The sequence below is a fragment of the Primulina tabacum genome, chromosome 5 (genome assembly GCF_025594145.1).
Source record: "Primulina tabacum isolate GXHZ01 chromosome 5, ASM2559414v2, whole genome shotgun sequence".
Lineage (NCBI taxonomy): Eukaryota > Viridiplantae > Streptophyta > Magnoliopsida > Lamiales > Gesneriaceae > Primulina > Primulina tabacum.
This window is the reverse complement of record NC_134554.1, coordinates 31384610-31397769: the sequence shown is the minus strand read 5'-3', so window position 1 is coordinate 31397769 and position 13160 is coordinate 31384610. Positions and strand designations below refer to the sequence as shown.

General features: G+C 38.4%; 1 protein-coding gene across 1 annotated transcript; it reads right to left on the bottom strand.

The window, feature by feature from the left end:
* Positions 1 to 8749: 8749 nt before the first annotated feature.
* LOC142544332 (uncharacterized) lies at positions 8750 to 9241 on the bottom strand. Its single transcript, XM_075651389.1, has one exon. The coding sequence runs from the start codon at positions 9239 to 9241 to the stop codon at positions 8750 to 8752; it is 492 nt and encodes a 163-aa protein (XP_075507504.1).
* Between the last annotated feature and the right edge of the window lie 3919 nt (positions 9242 to 13160).

Sequence of the window (13160 nt, the reverse complement as noted above, 5' to 3'; positions counted from 1 at the left end):
AATTCCGATTCTCAAAACATTGGAATGCAAATGTAAACTTAAAGCTGTAAGGTACCTGTCATCAGCATGGTATCGGGGTTTGTCTCTGCAGCATGGAGAGCAAAAACTCTGCCTTGGGTAGGCAGGTTCTTCCGGGGGCACTGCTGCAGCACGTGGTCTGTGCTGCCACACTTATAACATTTCCGTGAGCCATACATGCATGCTCCAGGATGAAGGCGTGAGCACTTGGGACAGACTGGATGCTCAAAGGTCCTTGGGACGGCACGTCCCTACTGCTGCTGCTGCTGCTGAGGTCCTCCTCTGTTTCTGGGCGGGCCGTGATGCGGCCTCTTATGCTGATGGTGATGCTGCTGAGGAGGAGGGCGGTGTGGTACCTGGATTGGGCACTTGCCCTGGCGGTCTCTCTCGATATCACGCTGATCCTGCTCTGCGGCTAGAGCTTTGGAGACAGCGACCTCATAAGAAGTAGGGTCAGATACCCTAACATCACGGCGCAAGATCGGCCGTAGACCCACAAAGAAATGCATCAACTTGGCTTTAGCATCATTCGCGATCAGGGGCACAAAATGACAACCCCTCTCAAACTTACGGATGAACTCCGTAACAGTCAGATCTCCTTGTCTCAAGCTCATGAACTCAGTGGTCAACCTGGTGCGCACCTCCTCAGTAAAATATTTGGAGTAGAATACCTGCGTGAAGCGCACCCAAGACAGTGTAGCCAAGTTAAGGGCTACTGAAGCTCCTTCCCACCATAAGCGGGCATCTCCTCCGAATAAGTAGGTGGCACATCGGACTCTGTCTGAGTCTCCAAGCTCCATAAACTCGAAAATAACCTCGAGTGACTTGATCCAGCCCTCGGCAATCATGGGATAAGACGTCCCTGAAAACTCCTTCGGACGCATCTTCATGAATCTCTCGTAGAAAGTCTCGGGCCCTGTCGGCCTGGTCGCCACAGCATGGTTCCCCGCAAACTGTGCGAAGAACTGAGTCATCCCAGCTAGCATCTGGGCATTCATGTCAGGTGGAGGGGGTGGTAAGTCTCTCTCCTGCCTCTGCTCCTCCCTGTCCTCACGGCGAGGCTCATCCTCTCTAGTGCGCTCAAGGATGCGTCTATGGGGCATACTGTTCCATACATAACCCATACGTAACTAACATGCATAATTCCGTAATTTATTCAAATTTAAATACTGAACAATAAAATAAATCTGGACGTAAAATAATTCATGAAAACATGCTGTCCAATAATTCATGCTTTGAATAAAATGCGTAAAATTAAAACTTACAGACTGAAGTCGTGACTTCATGAGCTTCTCATGTTCAGTAGTAGTACAACCCTTTTACAGAACCATTACTCTGATTCCAGCTGTAGAGGGCTAGAAATCCGTGTTTGAATATTTGCGGAAAAATTAAAAATTTTCTTTTTTAAAATAATTAAAATTGCCTCATTCATAAATGAACTGATAAATAAAGTTTGATGTTCCAAATGGCAGCATAAGAAATTAACATTTTCGAAATAACAGTAAAAGTTTATCCAACGATAATTAAAATGTTTGAGCAATCAAATAATAATAAATGTGGAACTGAGGTCCTCGAGTCCTACTGCTGTCGACTCGAGCTGGCTCACCGGTCCCCGCCCTCGATCCCTGACATCATTAGCACCTACAACAATCAAGTCTAGTGAGTCTAAAGACTCAACATGCATATATCGTAAATAACGAGTAAATAAATAGTAAAATTGCATGCAAGTGAAAATATCATGTCATGAGGCATATCGTAAAAATTTCGTGTCATGATTAATTATAATACGTGCATCACTGAACTGGGAAATCATAAATGAAAATGGTTGCTCCTTGGAGCCCTGTCATGAAATAACTTGTAATAATTTTCTGGTGAGATTATGGTCTACGCAAGTGGTTCTTGAACTGAACTGAACTAAGCTGACTGGTAACTGGCGACCGGACCAGTAACTGGCGACCGGGTTTAATAATGTTTGTCTGATCAGACTAATGCCACAGTATACTGGGTGGTACAACTGAATTGACTGGTAACTGGCGATCGGGACCGGTAACTGGCGACCGGGTGAAGTACTGATAGTAAAGTGACCACAAGCAATATCGCATAAATCTCAAAATGAATAATTTTGCACGTTATATAATTAATTAACATATTTAAATATCATGTAATAATTATACTGATTGGATTAGATCGTTCCCAGGCTCGCTGCAACATGACTCCGTGCCAACCCGAACCAACACCGAACCATCAAGTAGTCATGATTAAAATACGCCTAAAATGATGAAATAATGCTCCTAAAATAGTGAGGGCCGAAATCTAGGTGAATGGAGGCCAAAACATGAAAGGCTCTTTCGAGAGTCAATTTGACACATCGCACCGTAAATTCTCGTACGACCTCAAAAATGATCCGAATCACAAACCGCCAAAAACATGACTTTCCTAACAGTGATGAGGCACTGTCCAGTCCAAGGCCATAGGCTAGAAGCCAACCAAGAACTCGAACGAGCCACTGAACCGTCACAGAAAGTTGCTGTCCACAAAATACAGCAGCTGTGCTTTGGTTTCTTGCGTCGTTTTCGAGACTACCGGCCATTGGGGCTTGAACCACCGACCAGAGACTCTTACCAACATCCCAAAGAATGATTTGAATCATGGCTAAGGGCCCTAGGCCAGCCACAATTCGCACCATTCCAGAAATAACCCGAAAGGTTCACCCGAGAACACCTTGCATGCGTGTGGAGTGTTGGGCTTTGTTTGCTGTCTCGTGTCGTTCCAGTGGCCATTTGATTGACCATGGCACGATCTAGACATATAGGAGTATGGTATGATCCATGGCTAAGGGCCATAGGCCAACCAATATCCACACCATTCCACCATTTTCGAAACACATTAGCTGTAAAAATGAGGAAGCCGAAAGGGGAGGGCTGTTCTTGTGTTTGTTTGTAAAAACCGATTCACCATGGACCAAGCCTCCAAAAGGGCGACTCAGTCACGTCTTAGACATGCTGGGGAAGTGTTCTAACCATGGCTATAGGCCTTGGGGCAGCCATGATCAGTTTCATTTCCTTTATGACAGCAAAACAGAATTTCGAATGCAATTGGGACATGTTTGGGGAGTTGCTGTCATCCCTTGATCTCGGCTAGCATGGGACTCAAACCAATGGACAAATGTGTTCTTAACATGTCCTAGTACATGCCTAGGAGCAGCCTTGGGAGCCTGGAATCAAACCAATACCTGAAACCCACAAAACAAAGCAACCCGTGAAGCTTGTCATAGAAAGCCGAAATCTGCATGATTATTTTTCTGAAAATTCCTTAATGTGTTTCGGTTTTTGCATGGAAATGATGATCATGTAATGTTAAATAATGATAATAGGACTTGATTGAAAAGTCAAGGAAGAACATATGCATGCCTGGTTTCGTTTTGAAAGAAAAACGAAAGAATAAGACGACTCGGCGCGGAGGGGTGGAGCGTTCTTGCTACCTTGTTTTCTACTGATTTTTCCTCTTGTTTCTAGCTATGAAACCCACGGTTTTTAACACTGAATTTGCTCTCAGATTTCGGTGGAGAAGGGAGGAGAATTATTGGTTAGGGGAGTGAGGAAATGGTTGCAAATATAATGGGAAAATGCAAGACCAAGTCTCCTATTTTGAAATTTGAATTTTGGTTGATATCAAATATTTTTTGGGGTGTTTATTAGGGTGCATAAGGCCGAATTCTACATGTCATTACAAGGTTAGGATAGTGATCTAGTATTAATTAATTAAGGTGGATTAATAATTAAAAAGGTTAGCATGCTAAAATAACATAGAATGGGTCAAAGGTGAGTTGGCATATCATTGCTTAATCCACTAAGCGGTGGCCGAAAATTAGAAATAAAAATGAAGGGGAAATGTTGTTTATTTAGTAAATTTATAACCCTTAAAAACCTTATCTATCCTTTAAATAATTTAGTGAATTAACCCCTTAATTATGGAACTTAAATGAACTTATTTTCTACTCACCTCAAGTTGTTTAAATAATTCTCTAAACCTCCTTTTAACTTAAATTAACTTATTAATTAGCTAAAATAAATTCTGGAAATGTTTTCTGAATCTTAAATTCTATCTCAAAACTCCAACTCCAGTCCGGCCTCACTGAATTAACTGAAATGATAAAAATTTAAACTGCTACAGAAAATAATTAAATTTAAATACTCAAGCAATAAAAATCACTTTAATTTAAATATTAGAATTATGCATGGCTTATACGTAGTCTAAGTTACGGGTTCTACAGCACTAGTTATGATTTATGATTATACGTGATGTTAAAGATATTTTTACGAAAATTTATTTATGAGTGATTTTTGAGAGGTTATAGTATGGGCTATACTTTACAAATAATGTTTTTGGGTTGATAAAATAGTTGGTTATTTTACTTTTAAAATGGTTCCAAAATATTTTATGATTTGGCCGATGCTAGGGAGGTTTAAAAAAAACTTCTAGTACTTTTAAAGCAATAAAAGGGCAGACGTTTCAGGTGTTTCATTAAATGAGCAATAAATGGCTCTTTAATGACTTCGACATAAGTTTCTTCGAACGGCCGGTTGAGATCTACTTAAACGGTTGGACTAATAGGCGGTATGATCTCTTTAAGCGGTTGAACCGTTACCTGTTATACATAAAACTTTGCAATTGTTTCCTGAAACAGTCAAGTGCTATTATGATTTTGTCGATCACCAAAACTTTTGGATAATAATAATTTATAAACAATTTCACCTTTTTTGGTAATGAAAAAACCTAGCTGCAGAACTTTCTTTTGTCCTTGGATTTGTTTGGCTTGTTCTCGAACGGTTGCCGTTTTACCAAAAGCTATAGCTAGTAGTAATGGTTAACTCAAATCTTTTAAACCGCACAGCAGCTCAAAGCACCACGGTTCGATCGCTATTCCAGCAGGGACAATTATTGCACCCAACAATCTCCCTCCCAATGATTGCACTCCTTGCAATCAATGAGAATCGAATCCGTGACCTTGACTCTGATACCAATTTAAGCTTGCTATGAGTGGAAATGGATTTGAAATTAAGATGATTGAGTCGTTTATGCCAAAGACAATTTTTACTACCATTTAATGCAGTGAAAGAAGTAGGTGCATTTAAACTTTCATCATTCAACTTTACCTTATACGTGTTCTGCTCTCTAGTCCCAATCAACACAGTATTGCCTACAACAGATTTAACAGTGCATGTTTATTCGTGAAAATCAACGGTATAATCGTTGTCACATAATTGGCTTATGCTGATCAGGTTATAGCTCAAATTTTCAACTAATAGCACGTCTTTAATAATAATTTTACCATGGATAATCATACCTTTACTCACTATTTTACCTTTAGAGTTATCGCCAGAGGTGATATTTGGTCCTTTGTGATTAACAACTTCTGAGAGAAGATTTTTGTTTCTTGTCATATGTCTGGAGAAACCGCTGTCCAGAAATCAGATGGATTCTTCCAAGTTCTTTCTCTTCAGTACCTGGAATTATTGAAAATAGGAACTTGGTACCCTTTTATTTTTGGGTCCTGAACAAATTAGACCCTTAGGGACCCACACTTGAATTATCCTGAGAGATTTTCCTTGGTGTGTCCCAAGATTGATGCGGTTCGGTGCATAATCTAGTGGTGTGCACAATTTTCTTGGCCGTCTGTCATTATCAATCAATATGCACCTCTTTTGAACCGGTCGATTGCTGTGATATTGGTTATGTCTTATTTCTGAATGATATCCGGTTGAACTTGGATTTTGGTGGAACCAATTTGAACCGTTATGAGCGGTTGGATTTGGCCTGCGTCTAAACCACGATCGATTGGAGTTAGCATTCTCAATTTTGACATATCCTATACCACGTCATCTTTCATTGTTATCAAGACTAATGGTCTGATTGCTTTGTACTTCAGGCTCATCATGTTTATATACCATACTAGATCTGAAAATTTTAATTGATCTTAAACTGTCTTTTTCTAGCAGCATTTGAGTTTTTTCTTCAGAGGTGCTGCACTCATGTGTGCTGTAACTTAGCCCGGTTCTGTCTCCGGCCGGTTTTTTAATCTCATGAATCCTTTCAAAAGAAGTAGAAGATTTGTTCCATGTGTTGATTGTGTTCATCAACCGTTTATTTTCTTTTAACATGGCATGGAACAATCTACGCATGTCATCATTCTCAGCTGCTATCAAACTTAACTTCACTTTCAAACTGTCAACCTCTTTTTGCCGCGAGCAGCTTGAGAGAGTTAACTTGTTTTTTAAGTTATGTTTTTCTGTTTCAGCTTCATCGAATTTCTGCGATACACTCTTAAACACATTTACCATGTCATACAGCGCAGGGACAAGGTCTTCTCGTGTAAATTCAACAGAGTTGAAATCAAATACCATCTCATTCCTGGATTGTGAGTCTTCATCAGCCATGAGACATTTTACTGTCTCATCTTTGCTATCACTCGTAGATGCCTCGGAGATGGACCTTCTGAGTCTAATTTGGCCCATTTGCTTTTATCTTCTTCTGCAATCAATACTCATTGATTTTTCTTTTTAATAAACTTTTTATCATTTTGGTACCGTTTTCTATCAACTGATCTCTTTTCATCTTTCTTTGGTCGGTTACATTCTGCAATGAAGTGTCCTTTCTTTCCACAGGTAAATCAATTTTTACCATCATCTGTATGGTTTGTGGACTCTTCGACCAAAAGAGTGACTGTTGTGAGAACCCGGATCTTTCGAAGCAAAGCACCTCAAAAAGCTCGGGAAGTAGCTCAAAAAGAAGCCGAGGCAATGATAAACCTTGAGAATTGAGTGTACGTCACTCAGAATAGGAAACCCTTAGCTCATAAGCTAAAACCCTCAGCTCAAGGAATCTCCAAGATTCTTGGAAAAGAAACCCTCAGCTCAAAAGCTAAAACCCTCAGCTCAAGGAAGCTCATTTATTCTTGGGGAGAAAACCCCTAGCTCATGATCTCGATCTATCAGCTCAAAGTAGCTCAACTATGATTGTCCTAAAAGGCCAAAAAGAGAGCTAAAAGAGGAGTTAAATGTTTGGACAAACTTAGTATGCAAGAAATGACCATTGAGATAACCAATGAAGGAGCTAAGGGAGGAGCTAAGAGGCTAGAACAAATTTATGATGCAAAGAATGACTCTTGGTGCTTGACATATCTTTGACCACCATTATGATCATCATTACTCCATTCTTGGAGGCCAAGAAATCAGCCAAATGGCTAGGTGGAAAGCCTTTCTTTCTCCTATAAATACCACCTCAAGGTTGGAAGAAAAGCACACCAAAAAGCACTCTCAAATTTCGGCCAAAGGAGAGCAAGGAAGAGGAGGAAATTCTTGCAGTGCAGGCGATCAAAATTTACGTCGAAGTGCTGCTAAAAATTGTGTCTCAGTTTGCTCGAAGGAATAATCGAAGTGCTGCGCGATTGAAGATCGTATTTGTTAAAGTCACGATGAAGTGCTGCACAACTTTCGAGAGGAACTTTGTACGAGAATCAGTAAGTGGGTTTTTGATATGTATATTCGTTTGTATTTTTAAATCTTGAATATATAAGTTATTACATGCATGAATGTGTGTCCTCATTTTCGAAAACAACATGATGTCCGTCTTTTAAAACTTCGATCGATTATGTGTTTTCTTCTATGTTTATAATTCTTTGATTCCGCTGAATCCGTTGAAACTCTGATATCTGAAACTTCTGATAAGTTCTGTCTGTTAATTCTGAAATCTTTGTTACACTATTACGATTCAATTTGAAATGGGACGAGAATTGTGATTCTGTCTGGCCCCCAATGGTGGGTATAAAACCATTTCTGTTTGGCCCCCAATGGTGGGTATAAAACCATTTCTGTTTGGCCCCCAATGGTGGGTATAAAACCATTTCTGTCTGGCCCCCACCGGTGGGTATAAAACCGTGTTCTGGCCTCACCCCTTAGAGGACTAACATATTGGGGACAATTTGACCATGGAAATGAGATGAGTAACAGTGTTCTATCCGTTCCGATCTGTTCTGTTCTGAATTGTTCTGATCTGTTTCTGAATTGCTCTGAATCGTCTGATAACATCTGTCTCATATTTGTTTAGATGTTATGATGAGTTAAAAGTAATAAGATTTGAAAGTTTGTTAAAGAAATGTTTTAAGAAAACTAAGTTCTCTATATTTGGAAATCGATCGATCCCCCACTTGCTGAGTGTTTCCCAAAACACTCACCCCTTACAAATTTCAGATTAAAATGAAGAGCAACTGAATGAGGAGGAACAAAAAGCCTTCTGGGGATGGTAGCCGATGAGCAAGATGCAAGAAACCAAGACTTTATTTTCCTTTTGTTCAGTTTCCGCGTTTGCAACTCTGATGTATTTTTATTCTGTTGTCAATGTAAAGACAATGTTTTATTTATGAAAAAGACTGGTTTTTGGCATTTCGATACGAGGCTTAATTGTTTTAAAGTAATTGTTAAACAATGCCGGATGTCATAGACGCTTCGGACACGGGGCGTGACAATTGCAGTAGCTACCAGTGCCTTTTTTGAGAAGTTGACAGTTATTCTTCGGTTCGTATACCAAGCTCGAACTCGTATGCTTTAAGATCAGCAAAGAGATTGTGGAGCTCTAGCTTGTTCAAAACATTGGATTCTCGCATTGCTACTATCTTCACATCCCATTCTATGGGAAGAGCTCTAATTATTTTCAAAGAAATTTCACGGTTAGATTATTCTTTTCCTAGTGAGGCTAGTTCAGCAATAATAGCACTAAACCATTCATCAAATTCCATGAGGATTTCTCCTGGCTTCATCTTTGCATTATCAAATTTCTGGATATTCACTGGCAATTTGTTTTCTTTGGTCTGGTCGTTGCCCTCACACAGTTGTGTGAGTTTTTCCCATATCTCCTTTGCTGTGGAGAAAATTTTGATCTTGGCAAACATGTTCTTATCCAGAGTTTTATAGAGAATGTCTTTTGCGATGTTGTCAAGATTTGCCTTCTTATCCTCAGCTATCCATTTAGATCGATGCTTTTCCACCATTTGGGGCACACCTTCAGTTGTAATCGAAGCCGTATTAACTTTCAAATTCTTCGTAGGCCCGTTAGTGATGACATACAACATGTCATCATCCTGTGCTGCTAAATGTGCCTGCATGCGAATCTTCTGGTCATCATAATCTTCCTTAGAAAACATATGAATTTTGTTGAAAGATGCCATGTATAAGTTGAAGATATCAATGTTTGAGAAAACCCCGCTCTGATACCACTTGTTAGGATAGGGAAAGAGTTTAGAGGGGGGTGAATAAACTCTTTGAAAATATTTGATTTCAACCGTTTTTAGGCAGTTGAAGGTTTTTCTCTCAAACAGTTAGAAGTATGAACCGCGTAAAAGGTACGGAAGACGGTTCAATATTTCTAATGATATTTTCAACCGGTTAACAAACTAAATAGCAGGATATAATTCCAAGTGTAAAGGCTTGAAATAAGGACACGAGATTTTTATGGATGTTCGGAGATAAAAATCCTACGTCACCCCTTCTTCCTCTGTAGGAAGTATTCCAATAAAAAACTTTGGCTTTACAAAACTGTTTGCAACAGCCTACTCTAATCAGGACTTATCACACTACCTGTTTTGGAACTCTTAGTGATCAATTTACACGTATGGATTTTAAGAACCCTTGGTTCACCAGACACTTCTATAAATCAGATAACCAAAAGGTTATTGATGTAAATAAACAATATTGTTTTGGTAGCACGAATATGATCCTTAAGAGATCGGATATCTTTCTGTCGAATGCGTGCTCGAATGAGCGATATAGATATGTGATCTTTTATTGCGCTCAGATTCTTGAAGTATGAAGACTTAAAAGATTCATGCTTTTGAAGGCTTGATGATTATGTATCTCTCAGTTATCGTCTCTGTGCTTGCATAATTCCAGCTTTACTTATATCAGCTGTCATTCAAACGGTCGGAAAAAGGTGAGCAACTGTTAACCTGTAACGTTGGAATGATGTGTCACTATCAGCTACAACTTCATTAAATGATCTTCAGTAAGGCATTTAATTTTCTCTTTGCTAGCATAACTTTGAATCCCGTTCCTTGAAGAGTTACTGATGGGTATCCTTTTATGGCAAATGTTTTTTACCATCAGAACTTGTAGGACATAAGTAATCTTTCTCTTCTTGGATAGTGACTTAAATGCATATCAATCTTGGGACTTGTGCATATCATGGTTGACTTGTAGCGGTGCAATTCTATTTGAATGTTCTGAAATGGTTAGAGAATGTCTTTCATTAAGTGAGCAATAAATGGCTCTTTAATGACTTCGACATAAGGTTCTTCGAACAACCGATTGAGATCTGCTTTAAACGGTTGGACTGATAGGCGGTTTGAACTCTTTAAGCGGTTGAACCGTTACCTATTATACATAAAACTTTGCAGCTGTTTCCTGAAACAGTCAAGTGGTATTATGATTTTTTCGATCATCAAAACTTTTGGGTAATAATAATTTCTAAACATTAACTATCATCGAGAGATTTTGAATTGATTGTGACTTATCTTGATGATATTTGTTGGAAAATTTCATGTTCGCAATCTTGATTTTGATGTTAACAAAACTCGTTATTTCCGACGAATTTACCTAAGTGCACAGAAAGCTGATACCGAGCCAAAACTAAAGCTATCAAGAAGCAAACTGAAAGTACCAACTGATTGCCCAAACTGAGCCAGTCTAACTGAAATATCAAAGACCAGTTCAGCTTATAGGTGGTTCAACAGAAGACATTCAGAAGCCCGGCCAGCTAATGAAAAGTTCAATTGATGAAGAGCTCAACTGACCAGTTTAGAGCATCAGGTAGGGGCCGACCAGTTTACAGAACTCGACAATCTTATCTAAATTGGAATACAGCTGTGCACAACGTTATAAAAGATTAAAGTCAAGACGTTCCAGAATGGCTTCAGAAAGGACAAGCCACAAATTTCGAGGAACATATTCAAACTGAAACGAACACATTTGATGAGTTTTGACGTACGATCACATTGCGTCTTTAAATACAAGATCAAGACCATCAACTAATGTGAGTGATCAACAAAAAGGAGAGGAAGATAAGGCACGCTCAATTCATATCATCTTACAAGAAGCAACCATCCCAGATTTGAGGGAACAGTTCAACATATTGTCAGCTTAGATTGAAAGCACAGTTCCCTCGGTGTGTGAGATCACTTTCATGTTGTATTCATAGATCAGTTTTCTCTCTCACACACACAATCACTCAAACATATACACAGAGAATCGAGAATATTGAATAGCTGATTGAGTCTTGCACAAAGACATTAAACTTGTGTATCTAGTCTTTAACACATAGACGTCAAACAAGTGTAGACTGGAAGGTGCTGCCTTCAGTCTTGACTGATTTGATCAGTTCGAGTTGATATCAGTTCAGTTCTCACCATAACTGAACTGATACAAGCAAGAACTGATACCCCTTATTTCAGTTAATCAGTTTACTCAAGCTAAAAGCTTTAAACTGATCAGCTTTCTTAACGAAGACTTATTTCGAGTATTTTCCGCTTGATTTAAAAGCCAAACTTGATTTAATTCATCTGTGTTTACATTCTTAGAACACGAGCTATTGCAGCTCATTGAGAATATTGTGTTTGAAGCACCCTCGTAGGTGCCTAGAACCGATCCCATCAATATTTATCCAGGATATGATAAATATAATTTCAACATATTTATCATCTTAATTTTCAAGCCATGTGTCCTAGGTTATTCAACATTGTCGTTGTTTAATAACTACACAATTGAAAACAACAAGTATCATATATCAAAGTTTATCCAACCAATTTATAAATCAGAATAAACATTGTCTTTTATTTCCTCTTGTTCCTCTTCCTCAATTTGTTCTTCAGACTTATCTGGGGAGGGTAAATGATATGGTCGTTACTCAACAAATTGAATCCATTTGAGCACATGCATAAAAAAATACACATGATCTTCGAAATTATCATATCATACATAATATAGTTTGTATAACATATATCATGAGCATAATTGTAAACATAAAATTGGTCTAGGCACTGAGATTCATCTACTTTCTATGGTTTACTGATATCAGTATCTAATTTTTATTATTCTAAGGCTCCAAGGGAGCGATGCCATATAACGGTTACAATCCCACCTTGTAAGAGCCATAAAATTATTTTATGTCGGGATTTTCACTCATATCCAGTTGAATCCTCACAGTGCCAAAACATAAGGTATCACATCACAAGAATAGGAAGAAGAATTGAAACGTCTCTCTATCTTAACTTTAAAATCCTACTAATTTTTTTTAAAAGCATAAAATTGGAAATCATCTTTTAACCTACCTTAAAATTTTCATAAATCAAAATAAATTAACGTTTAAAATCTCAAGTGCATAAAACTCCCTAAATCATCAATTAACCAAAAATCATATTTCAACCTCTAACATGAAATAATTAGCTTTAAATAAAGCATAAAACTCTCTACTAAAATCATTAACAAAAATCTTTAAAATTTTCATATCAATCTAATGCGGAAAATAAAGTCCCTCCGGAGTATACTGCCTAACTCGACCCACTTAAGCGTCAGCGCTTCCCTCCATATCATCCTCACCTGCAACATTCAAACCTAGTGAGTCTAATGACTCTGCACGTCCTAAACATGAGTAGGCAAATAATATATATACACGTATATGCATTTAAATCATACTTTTATTCAATATAATTTTAAGCATAAATAAATCATATATCATAAAATCATAAAATCGTAAAGATTTCATCATTTATCATTTTGGGTGAACTTTGATCCTTGAAAGTGACAAGCCTTTTATCCTTTGGTTGACTGATCAGTCTTAGCTCCCATTGCGCAAGGGGACGGGCACTAGGCACCGCCATGGAAATATGATCGTCGGTCTTTATCTGGGGTCTTGTCCCGTAAACGGGCTCCCTCTGGGTCTTTTTCCTCATGACATTCCCATAAAATTTTAAGTTCATCGTTTCTTAAAATGGATCTCCTACATATCTTCTATCTTTTTGTCACAGTCAATTCACATCCCTCAAAACATTTTTTTCTTTTTCATTTTTAAAGCACAAAATATCATGACTTTCCAAA